The sequence below is a fragment of the Cheilinus undulatus genome, linkage group 15, assembly GCF_018320785.1.
Source record: "Cheilinus undulatus linkage group 15, ASM1832078v1, whole genome shotgun sequence".
In the NCBI taxonomy this organism is placed as follows: domain Eukaryota; kingdom Metazoa; phylum Chordata; class Actinopteri; order Labriformes; family Labridae; genus Cheilinus; species Cheilinus undulatus.
Genome location: NC_054879.1, coordinates 29,006,921 through 29,029,531, shown reverse-complemented (window position 1 = coordinate 29,029,531; position 22,611 = coordinate 29,006,921). Strand labels below are relative to the sequence as shown.

Here is a 22,611-nt window from a genome sequence, read left to right as displayed (position 1 = left end):
AAGTTGAATACATGAACATTTCTGAAAAACAGTGAAAAAATTTGTTTAAAAAATGTTTTGTTTTTTTTTAAATATGTGCTTGATTATAAAATTCCTCACATGTTCAAAGTTTATATTCAGAATTTAACATTTGCAGTTATGATCAAACATTGCATTGGTTGAATTAAAAGTTGACTAGATTTCAGTTGAACTTTAATGGTATTAAAGTGCTTAACTGATTAAAAATGGGACAGTTACATATACTTTGGAATTAAACAAACAAAAAAAATCCTGAGTTCCAACATCTTCTTGAAATCTGCACAAGAGGGTTTGTGGATCAAATGTCTTTTCAACCAAATGTCTTTTCAAGTACAGGTGTGATGAGGCCCAATCATTTGAGTCCTACTCTATTCTGCCTAGCTTTTCACTTAATCCTTAGCTTCTAGGGAAAAAAGCCCAAATGGCTACCATAGCCATCAGGAAAAAAACTAAAGTTTTTGTTTCACTTTTCAGAAACTGTACAAACAAGGTTTTGATGAGGCCATCAAGAAAGGTTACTTCCTTCCACCTAATGCAGTGTCTGTCCTGGCTGCTAAGGCTTCCAGGGACATTGCCAGTGACGTGAGTAACTTACTTTTTCTTTGTACTTTTCATAAATATAGACATTGGTGGCACAGAAAAGGAGAAACATATTCCAGTTGAAATACATGAAATTTTTTTCTCATATTGATAGTACAAGTACAAGACAGGATACCGCAAGCAGGTCGGCCACCACATCGGAGCTCGCAACGTACAGGAGGATCCTCTGATCATGCTGGCTCTGAACTCTGCCAAGATTGCCAGCGATGTTCTGTACAAGAAGGACTTCAACAAGTCCAAGACCAAGTTCAACTTGCCTGTTGACATGCTGAATCTTGAGCTGGCTAAGAAATGCCAGATTCAGGTCAATGACTTCAACTACAGAACTCATCTGCACCAGTGGACTTGTCTGCCAGACTCCAACGATGTGGTCCAGGCCAGGAAGGCATATGATTTGCAGAGTGATGTGAGCCCTTCTGTGACTTTAACAAATCTCAAGCACATCATTGCACAAGTATTATGTTCATATATTTAAATGTGTCATTTAAATACTTTTTTAATCAGGCTGTGTACAAAGCTGACATGGATGAGGTCATTGGCATTGGATGGATCCCAATAGGTTCAGTTGATGTGGTCAAAGCTAAGAATGCTGCAAACATCCTCAGTGAACGTCTCTACAGACAGAAACCAGATTCATTCAAATATAAAACTGACATGACTGCCATGCCCATGGTGTTGGCCAAAACTAACGCAGAGACCATCAACAAGGTAAATACTTATATATCCTTTTTGCATTCTTTAAGATGCTATTTTTCTTGAGCAGTGTACAATTTGTGATTGTTTCACCTTTACATGTTTTTCACCACAGAAAAACTACATTGCTGCTTGGGAGGCAGACAAGATTAAGACTCACGTGACACCAGACCTTCCTGAGATTCTGCTCTCTAGAGCCAATGCTTACAACATCAGCAGGGTATGTTTGATTTGTACTCAAATACATTTTAGCTACAACAATGCCAGATGAGGGTTTAAGAAAATGTTGATACACATGGCAAAAGCAGTACAATGTTTCTGCTGCTGTGTTAATTCTTACGATATTGGTACTGGTTTTGTTTCATAGTCAACATGCATGAATTCATGGCCAAGAAGACATCACAATGTATTGCCTTGCTTACCATTTAACAGTGAAATATATCGTAAAACAGCTGATATATTTTCAATCACATGATGGTGACTGGTATTTTGATACAAGCCTGTTTATATAAGTTCAACTGTTTTTAATTCTTTTTCAGAAACTGTACAGGGAAGGAGTTGAGGAGATTTTCAGAAAGGGCTACGACATGAAGGCTGATGCTGTCTCCATCATTGCTGCCAAACATGGCAGAGAAATCATCAGCGATGTAAGTAGGGGGAAAATGAATGCTTTCTCATTGGTGGTGACCTCTGTGTTTTTGTACATCTGCCAATAATTGTGACTTTACTCTTTCTACCTGAATAGTACAAATATAAGACAGGATACCGCAAGCAGGTCGGCCATCATATCGGGGCTCGCTGCGTAGAGGAGGATCCTCTGATCATGCTGGCTCTGAACTCTGCCAAGATTGCCAGCGATGCTCTGTACAAGAAGGACTTCAACAAGTCCAAGACCAAGTTCAACTTGCCTGTTGACATGCTGAATCTTGAGCTGGCCAAGAAATGCCAGATTCAGGTCAATGACTTCAACTACAGAACTCATCTGCATAACTGGACCTGCCTGCCAGACTCCAATGATGTGGTCCAGGCCAGGAAGGCATACGATCTGCAGAGCGATGTAAGTGATGAGGATATCATCTGAAGTTATGAACACTGAAATGATTTATTAGTGAATTAATCACTGAATGTACCTTTTTCTCACTCCCTCCGTGACTTGTAGGCTGTTTACAAGGCTGACATGGAATGGGTCAAGGGAACCGGTTGGGTACCAATAGGTTCAGTGGATGTGGAGAAAGCCAAGAAAGCAGCAGAGATCCTGAGTGAAAGGAAGTACCGTCAGCATCCCAGCATCTTCAAATTCACTGCTAAGACATGCGACATGCCTTATGCTCTTGCTCAGGCTAATGCCCAAACAATGAACAAGGTAGGGGAGCTATCTTTCTCAAGTATTTCACACTATTTTTGCATTGTTTTTTGTTATCATTGTTTGGAAAACATTTTATGAGATTTCGTTTCTGGAATAACAAAAAAGGCAAATTTGTTTAAGACATACTCCGATATTTCAAAACTCATTAGAGCAGAGATAAATACTGATATATACACACCTGTTTATTGGGAAGAGTAATAAGTCTCTTCTGTACTAGAATAGACCTTTTACTCTTACTCAGACCCCTGGATTTTTTAATTCGATGTGAAACAGGACTAACAACATTTGATTCAATCCAATCCTTCAATCCAGGCAGACGCACTGACAGGGTGTAGGAGGCACACTCATGAAGCTGAATTGATACTGTGGCATCTGAATGCTCAATCTTGATCAAATCTTGATTGCCCAGATGGCTGCAGCTTTGATGCCCAATGAGCAGCAGCAGTGACTGCCCAGTGCTCCTGCCTTCCCCAAACAGCCTGCAATAAGAGAGGAAACATACACAGAGCCTCTGCTCCAATGTAGAAAAACAATCTAAACACAAAATCCAAAAAAAAAAAAAAAAGAAACACAGGAAATCAACTATGACAATTCTGCATTAAAAATATGTTAATAAACATTAAAACCCAATCATATAAGCTTTTTTTTTTAGATCTACAAACAGCACTGTAACAACTTGATGACAGACAGTAAGCTCTTAAGTGCAATGGCAATGGTATTTATATTCTTATTTCTCAGGGGAATTATTTTTTAGCACTTAATGCCTTATGTTTTAGGTTTTTTCCCGTATAATGGGCATGTTGTTGAGTGTTGTCTATACCACCTTTGATGACCTGAAAGTAAAAGCAACTAATAAAAATGAGGAATGAAAAATAAGAAATAAGACAGAAAAAGGTGTTCTTTGCAATAAGAAATACTTAAACTACCCATGGTTCAGAGCTTAAACTTCACATATTCAAACTCACTTTAAAGTTTAAGGTAAAGTTTAAGTATGCTTCACCTCATTCAATGAAGCATTATGGGACTCTCATACATTCTGCCAATATGTACAGCTGATTTATCGGCCATAAGCATCAGTAAACATTTTATCTGCTTATACCAATAATTAACATTTCAAGCTTCTACCTGACTGCCAATAAGATAGCATGCTGTTACTGTTATGCGTCCTTCGATGCAAGTCCTTTTCTATTCAGAAGAAAGCACATCCAACTAAAACTTGCTCATCTTCTGTTTACAGAAAGCTTACATTGAGGCTTGGGAGAAGGATAAGACCAACCTTCACGTCATGCCTGACACCCCTGAGATCGTCCTGGCCAAGCAGAATAAACTCAATACCAGTCTGGTAACACTAACTCTTCATGTTGATTTATGATAAAATTGTATATCATAGATTGAAAGAGCTAATGCTCAGTTGATTTACCTTGTTAATCAGAAAATTGGGGTATTTTTTTATGAATGAATGTGTAATGTAAAGGAATATTCTTGCTCCAGGTGTATTGTATTCTGTATCATGACACACAGGCCACAGTTTTGTATATCAGACTGCCTTATATCATTTCGTTTCCCCAGAAATATTATCGTGAAGGCTATATGGACACCATCAACAAAGGCTACTTCCTTCCCAAAGATGCCATCTCTGTTCTCTCAGCAAAGGCCTCAAGAGACATCGTCAGTGATGTAAGTCTGTGCACAAAATGGTGTATACTCCCTTCACTGTGTTACTAAAAAGCTAAATATAATGCAATGCTTTGTTTTGTTAAACTAATTAAATGATATCCCTCCCAAACTTTCAGTACAAGTACAAGGCTGGCTTCCGCAAGCAGTGTGGGCATCACATTGGCGCCCTCAGTGTAGCTGATGACCCACTGCTTGTGTTGGCCGCACATGTAGCCAAGATCTCCAGTGACAATGTATACAAGAAGGACTTCCACAAGACCAAAACCAAGTACAACCTGCCAGTGGACATGCTGGCAATTGAACTAGCCAAGAAGTGCCAGGTTCAAGTGAACGACTTTAACTACAGAACTCACCTGCACCAGTGGACCTGCCTGCCAGACTCAAATGATGTTGTCCAGGCCAGAAAGGTCTACGACTTAAGGAGTGATGTAAGTACATGTAAACAAGCAGTCCAGCCTGTGACAGTATTAGCTTCCAAATGTTAGCACAGTCTTTAGATTTTTTTGTTGTTTAATTGTTGATAAGCTGTCAGACAAAACTAAACCTTCAAGAACCAGCACATATGTATAAACATTTGGCAAGTTTAAAGGTACAATATGTAACATGTTCACACAGAAATTAAATAATAGAAATGACTCAATCCATCTAACATTTTGAAGTTCAGTTCTTGGGATACCTTAAACATTCACAATAGTTATCAAAGCCAGAAAATTCCTACATTTTGTATAGTTGTGGCAGGACATGTCTTGGTTGCCATAAGAAAACATATCCCATAATATTGCTATGCTCAAGCTGTCCTAATTTGTTAAATCCCCACAAGTCAATGACAAACAGAAACATGAAAAAGCACAGATTGTATTAAGAGTTAGCACAGCAATCATGTCTCACCACTCTATCTTTGAGAGCTGTGTTTCATCACATCTGTTATACTGTATGTGTCAGTTTCAGACTGTGTTAAAGCACAAACATCTCCAAATCCACCAGATTCACAATAACAATAATAATGGTCAAAATATTTAACCAAAAACAAGTTTTAACAGGCATGAGCTGAGTAACCTTTACTAGTATTTTCTTTCAAATATTTAAACTCTTGTGACTCTACCAACACTTCACTGTGAGGCTGATGTTTCTGCAGGAACCAATATATTCAAATACAAAGAAAGTGGGCAGGATGATTGTATATTTTTTAAATTATATGTAAAGTAAACAAGAGTACTGTAACACCTTCAAACATATTTACTACCCACAAACACAACAAACCATAAATGTAATGTAAACATGAAAAACGAACTGTTTTTGTAGCCTTTTAACAATGCCAACTTTCTAACAATTGCCAATGGGTTTAAGTCAGCTTAAACTCAAGTCCTATCATGAAACATAGTCATGCCGATTTTTTTGTTCCCTATGAAACACGAAGTTTTTTTCCAGAGTCTTAAAACAGTGGTAGAGCCATCAATCTTGGGACATAGTCTTTGAAAGAAAGGACTGAGAGGATTGAAAGATCTGCAAAATCCAAGTGGTTCTTTTTTAATTAAGCCCTCAGAGGGGGTTCATGCAATCCAAGTTTAAGTAATTTTACAGTTTATAAGGGCTGACAAAAACTAACTTTTTTGCTCATAAACAAAACTGGACAAGGTTGTGCTAGCTCTCACTATTATATAAAGTTACTGTTTCTTAAACATACACGGTACAAACTTCCCAAGACTTAAAACAAATTTTGAGTGTGGTTTTCACGTTTATATTACATTGTGGGAAATTATGAACTTGACTACTACCAGTTAAATATTAACTGGCCTCAGTATCACAGTTGATTAAGGCTTATAATTAAGGCATTAATTTTTTGTAATTATGATTAATTACATGCTCTATTGCCTCTCTAAGTACTCTCTGATTAAGTCCCTGTAAAGTCTTGATGCTGCCAAAGTGGTGTAAAGTAAGTCTGCCACTCCCCCTTAACTTCTCATTTCACTTTGAAAAATTCACAAACAGCTCAGCAGACGAGTCAAAAGTCATCTGCACCTTGTGCTGTCAAATATCAAAAATTTTCCTATTTATTTCCTTTTTTCCATACATAACAACATCATTTTAACTCAGCAGATCATGTCATAATCTTTGATCTACCTAAAATTCCTCATCTTCATTCAGTTAACAGCAGATTTGTATCACAGAAAGTCAATTACCCTAAGCTAAAGACAAGCAAATTGTGGAATGTCAAAATGCAACAAAAAGGGTATTAATCACACTCAATTTCCAAATATTCTAAGATTAATCACAGTTGACGGCTCTAAAAATCATATTGTATGATGTTTGCACAGTGCAGTGACCCATACTGTAGTGTAATGGGTTATTATTTATCAGAACAAAGAACCTACAGTATATGTGGAGGCTTAGAGTAGCAGGGAATCACTCCCCTGATTCCCTGCTACCCCCTATATCATCGTTTTATTTATTGTTCGATTAAAAGACCCCTAATGGAGGAATTTACATATTCTGTGTTTAACACTTGGATTTTCTTTCTTAGGCTGTATACAGAGCTGATCTGGAGTGGCTGAAAGGATGTGGCTGGTCCCCTCACGAATCTGTGGATGTCGTCAAAGTTAAACATGCCCAGACTATTCTTAATGACAGGCTTTACCGCCAGCCACCAAGCACTGTGAAGTTCACCAGTGTGGTCGACCTCCCTGCTATCGTCCTGTCCAAGCAGAATGCAGACAACATCAGTGATGTGAGTTATAGCAACTGTTGGCAGCTAACAGCTTTTTTCAAAACTATAAAATTAACTAAAAGTCAAAAATATGTTGAATTTATTCGTCTTTCTTTTCCTTTTTAACAGAGGAAATACAAGGAAGTTTGGGAAAAGGACAAGCTCTCCATCCATCTGCCACCTGACACCCCAACTTTTGAACTGTCTAAAGCTAATGCTGTCAACATCAGCAATGTAAGTTTGTGCTAGTACAACCCCAAATAGATTTCAGCTTAAGATAAAAAGACTAAAATCTAACATTTGAAGGGTAGTAATATCATAACAGTTGAGTTCAATCATTTGCATAATAAAAGACTGGTGGAGTTTTTGTGTACATAATGTATAAGTCTTTTAAATATCTTTTGTTCATTGCAGAAACTGTACACAAAGGCATGGGATGACCAGAAGGCCAAGGGTTACCATATCAAGGAGGATGCTATCGCTGTCCTGAAGGCTAAAGCTTCCAGAGATATCATTAGTGATGTAAGAAAATTATCTCTGTGGATTTGAATACAACAGATCAAAAAAAGAGGCTTTCTGACATCTGACAACCTCTCATCTCCTGTCATTTTAGTACAAGTACAAGACAGGATACCGTAGGCAGGTTGGCCACCACATTGGTGCTCGCTGTGTAGAAGAGGATCCTCTGATCATGCTGGCTATGAACTCAGCCAAGATTGCCAGCGATGCTCTGTACAAGAAGGACTTCAACAAGTCCAAGACCAAGTTCAACCTCCCTGTTGACATGCTGAATCTGGAGCTGGCCAAGAAATGCCAGATTCAGGTCAATGACTTCAACTACAGAACTCATCTGCACCAGTGGACTTGTCTGCCAGACTCCAATGATGTGGTCCAGGCCAGGAAGGCATATGATCTGCAGAGTGATGTAGGTTATACAAGTTTTTGTTAATAAAAGTGCACGCATCAGTACAGTGATACTTTTTCACTCCCAATGTAGCTTGAAAACTTTGCACTCTGATCGTTGCCTATTTAAATTATCATGGAAAAATAAACAATCTTTCTTGTTTATTTCCTCAGGCTGTGTACAAAGCTGATATGGAGTGGCTGCGTGGATGTGGATGGATGCCACATGAATGTGTGGATGTGATGAAAGTGAAGCATGCACAGAAGATCCTGGCTGACGTAAGTGAGATTGAAGTTTCACATTATTCATATCTTTGATTTTAAGTTGCGTGTCTTTAGCTAAATCCTGAGTCTCATATATACTTTGCCTTATTTTACAGAAAGGCTACCGTGTCAAGTTGGATGAACAGAAATACATTGTTCCAACTGACAGAGTTGATATAGTCTGCGCCAAGAATGCTGCCGATGTCCTCAATGAGGTAAGCGTGACTCTCTGCTATTCAGATGCTGATAGAATGTGTTTTATCAAGACAAGTGTAATAACTTCAGCTGTAATGTACAACCAAATAGAGCTTAACAGTGTGGTTCAGAATGTTCAGTTTCCATGTATTCACTCCTGAGCAGATTTGATGTTAGTGTTATTATTATTATTATTATGATTATTATTAATGCCATAAATATCCAAGGTAGACTTACAACACGCTATCATAGTGTAAAATAGTGGTATTTTTTCCTAAACTGGTGATATTAATCCCCTTCTTAAAAAATAAAACATTGTTTATTCATGATCTCAGCCAAAAATAAAAGAGGCATCTGACTGCAGACATAAGACGTCCGTAAATGCATGCATATTGCATGTATCACAAAGTGCATGCACAGTAGAATTGTTTACCACCATCCACCACTTTAAGCTGTAGCAGGGTTTTTGAATTAAAAATTTCATTATAAGGATTTTGCAGAATGTCTATGGGGGATTTGAATGCAGAAATTACTTCCAAATTCTGAGCCATCCAAAAAGTGTTGGCACTGTTGAGCTCTGTAGTTAAAAATGCTTAAAAATGCTTTCAAGTTTCTTGGTTACTCTTTTTATTTCAATTTCATGTATTAATTTTAAATTGTAGAGTTTAGATTTTAAATTTCACATTTAAATGTCCAATTTAAATTCTAGATTGAGATTTTAAGCCTAAATTTTTAGATTTTAAACTTCAAATTTGGAATTGAAATTTAAAATTTGAAACTTGAGCATTGAAATGTGAAACTTATTTTGAATATATATAGAGAGAGAGCAGAGTGCCAAATGCAATCATTTTGTGTACACATCAGAAAAGGAGTGTTAGGAAGTGCACACTTACTTAATCCAACCATTTCTCTATAATTGGTTGCTCGTTATTTTCAGCTTCCTTATAGATATATGCCAGTAAAATTAATAAATAGGGTTTTTTTGTATTTAGACATTCTTTTACATTACATAGGCAAAATGATATGCACATTCTCTCTGCAGTTGTCATTTATGATAATTTGAACTAAGTAAACTCAGAAAATTAAAGCATGCATGTAAGACACGTAAGGCTGAAACAGTTGAGAAAACAATGTTATTGGGGTTGCTTGGTTTAGACTTTACTTGATTTCCCTTTGCTGGCTACTTCACCAAATTTGTCCTTTAGCGTCTCACAAACTTAATCCTTAGGTTAACTGTGTAACAAACACATCTTTCTAGAGACGTTGACAAAAGGTGATTCCACAACCCTGAATGTCGTTTGTCTATTAATCCCTTCCTGAATTGTGAGAGGTTCAGGAAGTAACTAATGCATAGTAAGTCCCTTTTTACAAGCAGAAATCAAAAAGATTATATTGATTTATGTGCCTTGCCTTAAAATCTGCATTTCTATAAAAATCTAGTGAAAAGCAGAGGCAAATTCATACGAAGAATGCTTTCTCATGCTTAATGAAAGTCTAACCAGAAGGGATTCATCACCAGGCATTCCACACTGCCTCCGACATGTAGCATCTCCTCCCGCAATGTGTGCTTTCTACTTTGGTGTTGTAAACAAACACTTCTAGCTAAATTCAAGTGTCATGTGAATGTTGTTACAGTAACTGAATATGAATTTTGCTTTCTGCTCAGGCCAAATATCGGGAGGCCTGGCACCAGGACAAGACCAAATATACACTGACTGAGACTCCAGTACTTGCCACAGCCAGAGAGGTGGCCAAGAACGTTCACCCTGTAAGATGACTCCTCATTGGAAGTTTTCTTTTTTTTTTTTTTTTTACATATTTCAGGTTGGTTCTGATACATGATAACAAACCTTTCCATTTTTAAAAAATATTTTGCAGCACCTGTACACCAAGGAATGGGATAAGGTCAAAGCCACAGGCTATTACATGCCTGGAGATGCTGTACCAATCAAGCAGTGCATCCACACGACTAAAGTTCAGAGTAAGGTGAGTAGAGAGATGAAATCACACCTGTTCCTTTAATATTTGTTAATTTGTTGAAGCTATAAATGTAATTGTTTACCTTATGAAATTAATATAATATCTTTCTTCTTCTATGTAGCACCATTATCTTGAGGGATACCGTAAGCAGGTTGGCCACCACATTGGTGCTCGCTGCGTTCAGGACGACCCTCTTCTGGTGCTTGCTGTGAACTCAGCCAAGATTGCCAGTGATGCCCTGTACAAGAAGGACTTCAACAAGTCCAAGACCAAGTTCAACCTCCCTGTTGACATGCTGCAGTTTGAACTGGCCAAGAAATGCCAGATGCAGGTCAATGATGACATCTACAGAACCCGTCTGCACCAGTGGACTTGCATGCCGGACCAGAACGATGTCATCCAGGCCCGCAAAGCCTATGATCTGCAGAGTGATGTGAGTGCTGATCATGACCACCTAGGCCCTATGTATCATATTATTAGATGGATTGTCTATTGATATCTTGACATTTAATGTATATCTTCTTCTGTTCTCAGAATGTGTACAAGGCTGATCTGGAATGGCTCCGTGGCTGCGGCTGGTGTGCAGCTGACTCTGTTGACCACGTAAAAGTCAGAAAGGCTCAAGAGATTCTTAATGATGTACGTTTCCATGTTGCCTTCAGTCTTTTGATTAAGTAATTGTTCTGTTACACATGTTGCCCATTTTTGTGTCACTTCTGCAAATGACCTTGGTGCTTAAATTTCACCTGCAGAGGATATACAAGAAGAACGCAAAAGAATGCTTCGGTAAATTCACCCTGGTTGTAGACCGTCCTGAGATTGTCCTGGCCAAGATCAATGCTGCAAACCTCAGCGATGTATGTAAAAAATATGTAACAATTAAACCACATATTTTAGAAAAACTTAGTAATACAGTCATCAAATCTAACTTATTTTGTTTGCTCCCACTACAGCTGAAATACAAAGAGACGTTTAATGCAGAGAAGGGCATTTACATTGGTTCAGAAGACACTCCTCAGCTGGCCCATAGTAGAGAGGTGTCAAAGATCATCAGTGAGGTAACAGAGAATATTTAACTAAATCGTTAGGTTATTATTTATCCGGATTACATTTTTCTTCAAAGTTGCATCTCTTCTATACGATTACAGAAACTCTACAAACAGACCTGGGACAACACTAAGGCTACAAGCTACCAGCTGAACCATGAATACATCCCACTTCTTAGTGGCAAGAAGGGCAGGGAGATCGCAAGTGATGTAAGTGTTACACTTCTTTTTTTAAATCTGCTTTGATGTGGCTGAAATTCATACAAATGTGTTGTCTTACCACATGTCATTTTATTCTGTATCCTCATAGGTCAAGTACAAGGATTTGCATGAGAAGGCTAAAGGTCATTACATGGCAGGAACCCTGGTGGACTTCCCTGAAGTGATGCGCTGTGGAGACCAGGAGAAGAACAAGGGACTGGTAAGAAATCTGTAACAGTTTGTCCTCTCTATTCTATAAATATCAAATGATCTTCATGGTTTTGCAAAGAAATATAAAAGCAAAAATATTGGAAAAGTTAAATAGTTAATGACATGTCCTGCAAGATGAAGAGAAACTGGGAAATAATGACACAGAAGATATAAGAATTAAATGTTTAAGTCTGATTGTAAGTAAGAGATTAGGGATTTATGGCCAACATATAATTTTATCTCCAAGTAAAACTACCAAGCTAAAGTTGTACCAGATAAGCAGTGGTATAAATTTAAACATACTGTGTTAAAAGGATCATTGGTGACACTTTACAATAAGGTACACAACAATTACATAATTAGTTAACGAATGAGTAACTAACTGATACTTAACCAGAAGAAAGAGTGGGGAAAAAGTGAGGATTTAACCACGAGCTAACCATTTGTTTACATAAAGGAGGTGAGTAAAGGCCCATGTATGCTACCTTTACATATAAAAGTAGATTGGTGTTTTTCAAACGATACAACTGTCACAACGCACCTACTTACGCCTGTCCGTCTAATATGGCTGGACGTTTAGAATTTAATGTAATTGCGGTTGCTGTTGCACACAACTCCTTTATTTCTGCTCCATCCATCCTCTGCCCAGTTCTTATAGTAGTCTGTCTCTATGCCCAGTTGAGCTAACATCATATATAATATTTTTCAGTATTCATCAGTATTTCCTCAGAAAGTTTGATAAACTTCTGCTAGTTTTCAAATGATTTATCTTCATTGTGTTTTGCTGTTCTAGCTTGCACTGTTGGCTACATTGCTCACTCCTGCACCTACGATTTGCAGTGGTTTTTAACCAGGATGAAGAAAATATCTTTTTCAATAGTGTCCTGGCCAGGACAGGCAGCAGAAAGTCAAATTACAAAGTAACAGACAAACAATGAGCAGCTATACAATTAAGATGTCAAACACTAATACACTGAAAGACAGAAAATACAGACGAAAAATAAATATTTGTTAAGATCAAGATTTCGTTTTCAGGCAGAGGCAGCAGCAGCAGATTTCAATGCCTTTTCCCAATTCAGTTGTAACCCTTAGGACAGACAGTAAGAAAACATCCTGTGAACAGAGATTATAAATTTCAGGGTTGTTTTGACTGATATAAGTCAGACTGTCAAGAAGATAGAAGAGTGAAAATAGCCATATAGATAAGAATTTATCAGTGTTACAGTCTACATGAAGACAGAGAGGACCATCCAACATGTGCATGCAACAAAGAGTGATGGATTTGAGCTTTAAAACTGGGTAGAATTTACTCAATACTCAATTATTCCTTAATGATTACTTGTGCAGTCATATTGTCTTTTGTATTATAAAGTAGTGCATCAAAATAAGTAGTTACTCAGTACTTAAGCATTACCTATTCATTACTCATTCATTCCCAGTTTACATGCGGTTAATTAATAATTCCTAACCTCAAAATTATGTGAATTGTGTATACCTTATTGTGAAGTGAATACCAGACCACTTGTGGGTTCATGTCTGTTGGTATGTTGCACTATGACTGTAATTTGTCATTGCCATGTTTTAACCCAGGATAAAGCCATGAGCTATTTCATATCAGTGACTCAAACACAGACATGCACACTTACTCCACATCATCACATTTGTCCTGTTGAACTTACATATATATATATATATAATATAAAGACATGATGTTTAATATAATTTTGTTTCATAACAAAACTCCTCACAGAAATTTTAAGTCTCTTTATTGCTTTCATAAGAAATAAGATTTTACATTCATGAAAAATTTTTTAAAAGCTATATTTTGGAAATTTTTGTTTTAAATTAATGACGTATCTATGAATCAACAGGTCAATAACTTTTCCTTGCACGCATCTCTTCACAGAGGCTCTACCAGAAGGACTACCATCATACCAAGACCAAGACCCACATCCCCCCTGACATCATTGCTAACCAGGTGGCTAAGCGTTGTCAGGACATGCTGAGCGATGTGCTCTATCGTACCTACCTGCACCAGTGGACCTGCCATCCTGAGCAGGAGGACGCCATCCGTGCCCGCAAGACCAATGAGATTCTTAGTGATGTAAGTCCTTAGTCATTGCACACTGGCCACTTAATACCAAATAAAACCATTTTGATATGATCTATGATAACTAGATGTGTTAAAGCCTCAACCACAATATATGTAAGCAAAGGCTTGTACAAAAATTAGTCTGTTCTTCACATCATTGAAAATGTAACTGTGCTTTTTGCTGTTGTCCTTCTCCAGGTGTTCTACAAAGATGACTTGAACTGGATGAAGGGTATTGGTTGTTATGTCTGGGACACACCAGAAATTGTGCGTGCCAAGAAGTCCTACGAGCTTCAGAGTGATGTGAGTAAGAACTAGGAAGAAGGAGGAATTAATTTTTTAGTGTATGTAATTGTCCTGATTTACCAGTGTATTATCTCTTCCCACAGCTGAAATACAGAGACTCAGCCAAGAAGGAATTCAACAACTACTCCATTGTGACAGATACCCCAGTGTATGTGACTGCTGTCCTGGGTCACACCTGGGCCAGTGAAGTGAGTAAACTGGACCTGTGTAAGTGTTCAAATATAAACCTACATATATTACAGTGTAATAATTTGGGAATTGTTTTCTGGCAGCTCAACTACAGAGAGGCTTACCAGAAGGAGAAGCACCTGTACACCACTGTTCTGGACACCTACGACTATGCCAGATGCCACAACTTCAAGCATTTCTTCAGCAATGTAAGTAAACATTAAGATTCTTGACAAAAGTGTCAGTGTTATAACTGATGGTTTTAGTTAACATATTCTAGTTTTATTTCATGGTTTATCTTTTAGCTTTTTAGCCCTTTTTCCTGTTTAGTTCTCCTGGATTATCCTTCTAAGACCCTGAATTTACACATAAAGACATTGTATTTTGGCTTATAATTTCTGAGATTATTGTGTGGAATTTCCATAGAAGATGAACTAATTTGCTTGAAATGTTAGGGATTTACTTAAAAATGCTCTGGAATTTTCACAATATTTTGAAGATTATGTAAGTATACGTGTGAGTTGCTTTGAAAGTTTAAGACAGTATCATGTGAATTGGGGAAATTTATTAGAACTTTTTTAATGTCTCTACTTGAATGTTTTCCCTTCAAAACATTTTCAGGATTTTTCACAGAAATCTAAGGGAACTGTTGGATGTTTGGGGGTATTTGCATAAAAATCTTCCATTATTTTCCATGGATTTTGGGGAAATTTATTTGTAAACTTATGGGATTTTCTTTGGAAATATTGGGTGGTTTGGTTTTTAAAATTTTGGGACTTTGCTTGAAATGTTTCAGAGTTTTTAATGACATTTTTGGGGAGAATCTTTACTTAAATCTTAGGCTTTTACAAGGTTCAATGAAACATTTTGGGAATGTCCAAGGACTTTTATCATTGGATTTTTACAAAATGTTTATGATGTTTTCACAGAATTTTGCAATTTAAGGAATTCGAAGGGAATTTTTTGTGTGCTTCCGACAGCTAATAGTTTTGAAGGAATTTTTCCAAGACCTCAAAAACTCCCACAAGTAAAGAAATAATAATAATAATAACAGTACTATCATATTAATATTATTTTTATTATTATTTTTTTATTATTATTCTGAAGTAGATAAAAATTAGGTTTTAGGCTTCTCAGGTCCCACTTTTCCCAAATAAGTGGGGGAAACTAAAAATGCATTCTGATTAAAAGTGTTTCATTATCTCAGTTATTTCCTTCATGTAACATTTCAGTCCTACCTCATGGTGTTCTTTATCAAAAAGTCTTGATTGCTTTTCCTCATTTTGTCATGTCTTGCTGTTAGTGGGGTTTTTAAGGTGGGTGGGTTGCTTTTCATGTTACCTATTCTGTATATGAAAAGCACGTAGTTGCTTTACAAATGAAGTTGGTTGTTTTATAAGTCAAAACATGATGATAATTTTGGTTTATATCAACAGAAAAACTACACTGCTGCCTGGGACAAAATCAAAGCCAAGAGCTACCAGATTCCTCATGACTCCCATGCCCTTCAACACGCCAAACACCAGAAAGTCATTCTTAGCAGCGTAAGTTCGGCTCTGAATTCGGTTTATTTGATTTTTCCACATGAATTTGGTCTGTGATCTTTCTTAAATAATGTGAATCCTCTTGCTGCTGCAGGTGAAGTACAAGGAGGATTATGAGAAGTTCAAATCCCTCTACAGTCTGCCCAAGTCTCTGGAGGACGATCCTTCCACTGCTCGCTGTGTCAAGGCTGGAAAGCTGGTCCTGGACGTAAGTTTAGTTTTTCAGTTTTAACAAGATAGCTGCAAAAAACTCAACTAATGTTTGCAGATTTTTCTGCACATGTAGTTTAAGAACTTCAAGCAAAAGAATGGAGATAATGTGTTGTCCATCTGAACAGCGTCTGTACAAGGAGAACTATGAGAAGACCAAGGCCAAGAACCACATCCCACCAGACATGCTGGAGATCCTCTCCGCCCGCAACACCCAGTCCACCGTCAGTGGAATCCACTACCGCAAGTATCTGCACCAGTGGATCTGCCTCCCTGACATGCAGGTGTATGTCCAAGCACGCAAAGTCAACGAGCAGCTCAGTGACGTGAGTAAACACAAACAATGCTTGTAGCTAGAATGCTGTTAAATACCCTTGGAACAACTAAATTTAATGATCAGTAGTATCAAAAAGTGCCAGAACTTACAAAATACAGATCTTCAGTCATATTCTTAATCATTCTCTCTGAATTGTGCAAAAACATTGGCAACATATCCTTTTTCAACATTTCACCAAGATAGAGAGAGCAGTGTCTAAATTACATGAGGTTGAAGTAAAATCAAACAGTATCTATACCTTAAAGCTTTACGCTCTTGTCCAAACATTGCTAATGTTTTTGCTATTTTGACAGTGTGCAGAGGTTTGGCAACATTTTTTATTAGTTAAAAACATAAAATTACCCAATAGTAAATGCCAGTGTCTTATTTTTGTGGCTGTTGTATCAAAGAGTTATTAGCATTGTTGATTTTGACTAAAAGCCATAAAGACATGATCAGATTGATGATTTATGATGGAATTTGCTCATCCATGTCCTAATTTTGTACATACTTAAAGATTCTTCCTGATGTAAATTTATTATTTGTATTCTTTTCCATTTTTTCTGCACACTATTTTTTATGAAATAGTTACAAGGCCTTTTTAATATTGACACATGTCCAGAAAAAGGCAGGGCAATTTCAAACACTGAAGAAAAAACATCCTTGGCTATTTCTACAGCAGTTGAGAATCAGATTGAAGTGGTTAAAGTATACAAGTTAAGAGCTTTAGTAGATATACTGTGTGCTCTTTTGCATCTACACTTTACTTGTCTGCATGTTGTTCCAAAAAGGTTCAGTTTCAATAAGAGCACTTTAATCATAAGCAGTCGAATTGTTTCTTTCCAGATCTTCTACAAAGATGACCTGAACTGGCTGAAGGGTATCGGCTGCTATGCCTGGGACACACCTGAGATCCTCCGTGTAAAGCATGCTGGAGATCTCCAGAGTGAGGTAAGTTTATTCTTTCATGATGAAATCCTTTTATTCCTTTAGCTTTTAGGGTTAACTTTCTTTGACACTCAGTCACTTGTCCCCATGCAGTAAATCTTCCATAGACAACCTTAAATGGCTTGCATAAATAAAAAATGATGCTTATTGCCATGTCTGTTTGTTTTATTCCAGCAAAAGTATAGAGCCAAGGGTATTGAAGCTTTCAAGGACTACTCAGTGGTGACGGATACTCCAGTGTATGAGACAGCCAAGCAGAACGCTGTTAACCTCAGTGATGTGAGTGATTCTTCAAACTGATTTTTTAATTCTATTTATGTTTCTTTATGTGTCTAAAAGTCGAAACCCTACATTTTCTCTTTTTCTCCAGCTGCACTACCGCTACGACTACAATACCAACGTCAAGGGCACCTGCACCGCTCCTGCTGTCACCATCGACACAGAGAGAGCACGCCTGGCTAACTACATCCAGAGTGATGTAAGATAATAGTCATTTGTTCAGTGAACTTATTTTGAACAAAGAAACATATTTGGCTGAATTACAAGTTGGAAGAAGAACCTCAGATAACAAATATAGAAATTTTGATATTGTTGATAGGATTATGATTGATTTGTTTTGGGCATTTTCCAGTTTTTTTTCTGATACTTCTGCTCATGATATTTGTACCCAACTGTCATAAATAAAATGCAAAGTTTGTTTCTTTCTAAGAGTATACCTACAGACTATCATATTATCTTTTGTGTTTGAGTCCCTTTTTGGTCTACTTTTTCTATATATTATTTTGCAAATCAATTGCTTCCTGCTCACCACATTGTTGTTCCTCTCTCAGAACTTGTACAAGGAGGCCAACAAGAACTTCATGCCCACTGGTTACTCTCTGCCCCATGACACCCCGCTCATTAAGCAGGTGAAGATGAACAGCATCATCACCAGTAATGTAAGTTCTATCACTGTATCAAATATTATCTCAAATATTCCTTTTTATATGTAGTTTCAGGTTAACTTATTTGTATTCTTCTGATCCTCAAAGGTGAAGTACAAGGAGGCCTTTGAGATGACAAAGGCCAAGGCCTACACCCTTCACCCAGAGGGCGTCAACTTTGTCGGTGCAAGGAAGGCTCACAAGATCGTCAACGATGTAAGTTAAGACGCAGTTAACCACACAGCCATGACGATTAATATCATGACCACTTTTACCAGATGGAGCAGTCTCATTTAACATCTTTTCCCTCTCCCCAGCGTCTGTATCGTCAGGACTACCACAAACAGAAGGACAAGATCCACACAACCTACGACACTCCTGACATCAAACAAGTCAAGATGAACCAGGAGCACCTCAGTGATGTACGTGATCATTCACATAAGAAAGGCCTTTTCTCTTTTTATTCACATAGCAAAATAGAGTTGAAGGTAGGCTCTATTCATACTGTCTTCTATCTTTCTTATTCTAGCTATGGTACAAAGAGAAATACTACAACAGCAGAGGACAGCTGATCTCTCTGCCCATCACACCCCAGCTGATGCACTGCTACCATGTCAATGAGATCACCAGTGAGGTATGTGGCGAGGAGGCAAATTGAAAATTATAAAGCTTTAATCTTTGGGTTTAAATTTTATCTAAAATTTTTTTTTTGTTTTTAGCTGAAATATAAAGAGGATCTGATGTGGCTGAGAGGTGTTGGCTGCTTCCTGTACGACACCCCTGAGATGGTCCGCATACGCAACATCACCAACTTCAGGGTATGTGTTTTGCATGTGTCACATTTTAGACGTACACAATTTACTTTCATTTTCACTAAATGAATGAAGGCTTAATTGCTCCAGGGGAATTTGTCTTGCACAGAGAAAATAAATAAGTATTCACCAGCCATAAAAGCATGAAACAATATGTTGAAATACTACATCAATCAATTATATAATTAAAGCATCACATGGTATTGTTTAAGAGATGTCAAGTTCAGATGGTTATCAGAGCTACTAAGCAGCTGAATGCTCTGTGATACAAAGGATATAATGCCTCTTTTTTCTTTTTCCTGGGCATATTGTACCTGCACCCTGAGATTCAGTTTACAACCACTTCTCTTCTGCATGTTTTTTTTGTTTTTTTTTGTTTTGTTTTGTTTTTTTCCCATTTACAGGTGAACTATCCAGTGGAGGCCAAGAAGAACTATGCCAACTTCTCTGTGGTTCTGGACACACCTGAGTACAAACGTGTGACGGAGCTCAAGACCCACATGAGCGGCGTAAGTTCCTTTAAAACACATCATTACAATTACAAACTTTTATAAGGCATAGAAGAAGCTTCAGTTAAGTATTTTTAACCTGTCTCCTACTATAATGACAGATTTACACTGAACTGACTCATTTTTTCTCTTCTGTTTTCAGATGATCTATAAAGCCCAGAGTAAGCAGGAGATGGCAAAGGTCACCACCACTGCAGACTGTGTGGACTTCAAACGAGTCAAATGGGCCCAGCAGCTGACTAACTCTGCAAGTTCACAAAGAGACCAACCTTGTATTATTTCACACTGATTTGTTCATCTTAATCTAATAGATAATGTTTTTTTTCTGTTTCTCTGCAGTACATGTACAAAGACCTGGCAGCCAAGGAGAGGGCTCATTTTACTCAAGAAATTGAGACTCCAGTCATGGGCCATACCAGGAAAATGAAAGTGGTTCAGAGTGAGGTAAGTAGAGCTACTCTTTATTTCCGAAATTCCCCTTATTGAGGATATTTCCAAATAACAAGTGCTGTTCTCTCTGAAACCTCAATAGCTGAATTAACTTGCCATGCATGCACTCTGACAGACCGTAGGTTTACCCAGGGCTGGAAAGCAACTAACTACATTTACTCAGACTACTGTAATTGGGTAGCTTTTTGTGCACTTGTGCTTGTTTGAGTGCTTTTTTCAAATCTCTACTTTTACTTTCCGTAAGTCAAAGTTTGGGGGAAGCATTGTACTCCATTTATGTTGTACTATACTATGTTTTAAAAAGCAAGTACCATGTAAAAAAAATTAAAAACACTAAAAACAAAACAAGGAGGTCCAAGCTTTCTGCCATCAACAAGAAAATGACCAGCATTTTGACTTTCATGACACATGACAGTCATTAGCACATAGCTAGAGAATGATCCCATTTTTTAAATCCCAAAGCAGCTGTTGCTTTTTACTTAAGGTTTAGTCACACCTCATCATAAACAACCTGATTGAAGGTCCATACCACCTTGCAGTTATCACACATTAAGAAAGATCATGTTTCACTGTACGATTTTCTTGGGTATCAAAATCAGCTACTCAGTAAATGGCTTACTTTTTACTTTTACTTGGGTAAATGTATACTTCTTCATCTACTTAAATAAGTTTTAACCAAAGTAACTGTACTTTTACTTGATTGTCGGGTACTTTTTCACATCTGGGTTAACCTTCTGCTGTTATGCAGCTACCCGCCAGCAAGAAGGAGAGAAACAGAAACAGTGCATAGGTTTTTTGGATTCCCTTTTGTGGCAATAAAAAGAGAGAAACAGGTTTTTTTTAGGAATTGATGGATTTTATGAGAAAGTAACAGGCTAAAAGATTAAATTAACTACAAAACTAACACAATACATTACTTGTTACAACAAGAATCTTGTTAAAACAGAAACCAAGGTTTCTGGAATAATAAACAGCATGTTTTTATGTTTTCAGCTAGAGTGATCACTTTGTAATGCATTAACCTGAACACTGCTAAGGTGGCATTAAATATCCCACTGACTAATTTATTCCTTTCTAGAACAAATACAAAGAGCAGTATGAGAAGATGAAGCACAGATACACAGCCATTGCTGACACTCCTATCCTGATCCGTGCCAAGAAGTCCTACCTCCAGTCCAGTGATGTAAGTATGCTCATGACTTATCTTACAGGAAACATGTTGTTTCATAAACTCTTAATCATATCTTAACTTCCTAAGCAAGTGGGAGCAATCATGTTGAGTTTGTGTTAACCATTTCTTTTGTCCTCAGCTGCGTTACAAAGAGACCTTTGAGCTCTCTAAAGGCCATTACCACACAGTCAAGGATGCTCTGGACATCACCTACCACCGCAGAGTCACTGATGACGTCAGTGAGGTCAGTAAATAAATTATCTGCCATGAATTTGTCTCAATATTTATTTGTTTCATTGATACAGTCATATACACATTTGATTTTGCTCTATCATCTTAATGAGTTTTTCTCCATGTCTGTACCTCAGGTTAAATACAGGGAGAAGTACATCAACTCTCTGGGTACATGGAAGTCCATTCCTGACCGTCCTGAGTTCTTCTTTAGCAAGATTGTCAACGACAACGTCAGCAACGTAAGAAACTTTCAACTTGCATTCAAAAATCAAACAATCTGGGTGTAAATTATCTTTAACACTTTAATTACTTTTTTGTCCCTCTTTAGGTCAAGTACAAGGAGGACCTGGAATGGCTGAGGGGTATTGGCTGCTTTGTGTGGGACACACCTGAGCTGGTGCTGGCTGAGAACAACAAGACGCTGTACAGTGAAGTAAGTTACCTTTTTACTTCATAGTAAGCCTTATTCAGTGTTAGAATTCAAAAACAGAGAACTTTAAATGCCTTTTGAGCATGTTGCTGTGCTTGCTTACCTTCTTTTGCACTTAAATTAGTGTTACAGATAGATAGGCTTGTCCCCAACTAAAGACTTTATGAGGTAGCTACAGAGAAACTGAAAAAGGCTTGAAGGCCTGCTGAGATGCACTGCAAAATGGGACGGTCCACCCTGAATTACTGGTATGGATATTCATGTAAACCCCAGTAACTTAATAAAATTAGACAATGACTACCCACGTATAGCTAGAGTGGAATACTTTTCGTATAACCAGGTGTCTGACTATGGCTCAATTCCAATTCACCCCTTTCCCCTACCAATTCTTAGCCCTACCGCTTGTTTTCCGGTGGCCCTTTGCCCCTTAAAATAGTGTTGCAACGGGTATTGATAATATCTTTGCCTTAGAAATCAGACAACCCTTCAAGCATCTGATCAGTGTCAGTAGCTGTCAACAGCAGATGTAAACAGTGGGCCTGGATAATTAAAATGAAATTTAGATGAAATAGCAATAAGGCCTGCTGCAATTTTCAAATCCCATAATGTGCAATATTTCTCTGACCTGAAATGTGTGTCAA

The 22,611-nt window shown here is 37.6% G+C and overlaps 1 protein-coding gene across 10 annotated transcripts in view; it reads left to right on the top strand.

Annotated features, from left to right (window-relative positions):
• Positions 1-22,611, top strand: part of neb (nebulin) — a 98,051-nt gene that overhangs the window by 44,784 nt on the left and 30,656 nt on the right. For all 10 annotated transcript variants that reach the window (XM_041806447.1, XM_041806449.1, XM_041806457.1 and 7 more), the window contains 46 exons: positions 493-600; positions 713-1,024; positions 1,123-1,326; positions 1,427-1,531; positions 1,851-1,958; positions 2,057-2,368; positions 2,471-2,674; positions 3,915-4,019; positions 4,247-4,354; positions 4,471-4,782; positions 6,876-7,079; positions 7,188-7,292; positions 7,473-7,580; positions 7,672-7,983; positions 8,136-8,240; positions 8,342-8,440; positions 10,087-10,188; positions 10,299-10,406; positions 10,522-10,833; positions 10,935-11,039; positions 11,153-11,257; positions 11,354-11,458; positions 11,549-11,656; positions 11,757-11,867; positions 13,764-13,961; positions 14,148-14,252; positions 14,339-14,443; positions 14,528-14,632; positions 15,860-15,967; positions 16,062-16,175; positions 16,306-16,503; positions 17,340-17,444; positions 17,616-17,720; positions 17,812-17,919; positions 18,272-18,379; positions 18,473-18,580; positions 18,682-18,786; positions 18,894-18,998; positions 19,084-19,182; positions 19,581-19,685; positions 19,828-19,932; positions 20,025-20,129; positions 21,214-21,318; positions 21,446-21,550; positions 21,675-21,779; positions 21,869-21,973. In XM_041806447.1, coding sequence (XP_041662381.1) covers positions 493-600; positions 713-1,024; positions 1,123-1,326; positions 1,427-1,531; positions 1,851-1,958; positions 2,057-2,368; positions 2,471-2,674; positions 3,915-4,019; positions 4,247-4,354; positions 4,471-4,782; positions 6,876-7,079; positions 7,188-7,292; positions 7,473-7,580; positions 7,672-7,983; positions 8,136-8,240; positions 8,342-8,440; positions 10,087-10,188; positions 10,299-10,406; positions 10,522-10,833; positions 10,935-11,039; positions 11,153-11,257; positions 11,354-11,458; positions 11,549-11,656; positions 11,757-11,867; positions 13,764-13,961; positions 14,148-14,252; positions 14,339-14,443; positions 14,528-14,632; positions 15,860-15,967; positions 16,062-16,175; positions 16,306-16,503; positions 17,340-17,444; positions 17,616-17,720; positions 17,812-17,919; positions 18,272-18,379; positions 18,473-18,580; positions 18,682-18,786; positions 18,894-18,998; positions 19,084-19,182; positions 19,581-19,685; positions 19,828-19,932; positions 20,025-20,129; positions 21,214-21,318; positions 21,446-21,550; positions 21,675-21,779; positions 21,869-21,973 — 6,378 coding nt within the window. The remainder of the gene's footprint in view (positions 1-492; positions 601-712; positions 1,025-1,122; positions 1,327-1,426; positions 1,532-1,850; positions 1,959-2,056; positions 2,369-2,470; positions 2,675-3,914; positions 4,020-4,246; positions 4,355-4,470; positions 4,783-6,875; positions 7,080-7,187; positions 7,293-7,472; positions 7,581-7,671; positions 7,984-8,135; positions 8,241-8,341; positions 8,441-10,086; positions 10,189-10,298; positions 10,407-10,521; positions 10,834-10,934; positions 11,040-11,152; positions 11,258-11,353; positions 11,459-11,548; positions 11,657-11,756; positions 11,868-13,763; positions 13,962-14,147; positions 14,253-14,338; positions 14,444-14,527; positions 14,633-15,859; positions 15,968-16,061; positions 16,176-16,305; positions 16,504-17,339; positions 17,445-17,615; positions 17,721-17,811; positions 17,920-18,271; positions 18,380-18,472; positions 18,581-18,681; positions 18,787-18,893; positions 18,999-19,083; positions 19,183-19,580; positions 19,686-19,827; positions 19,933-20,024; positions 20,130-21,213; positions 21,319-21,445; positions 21,551-21,674; positions 21,780-21,868; positions 21,974-22,611) is intronic.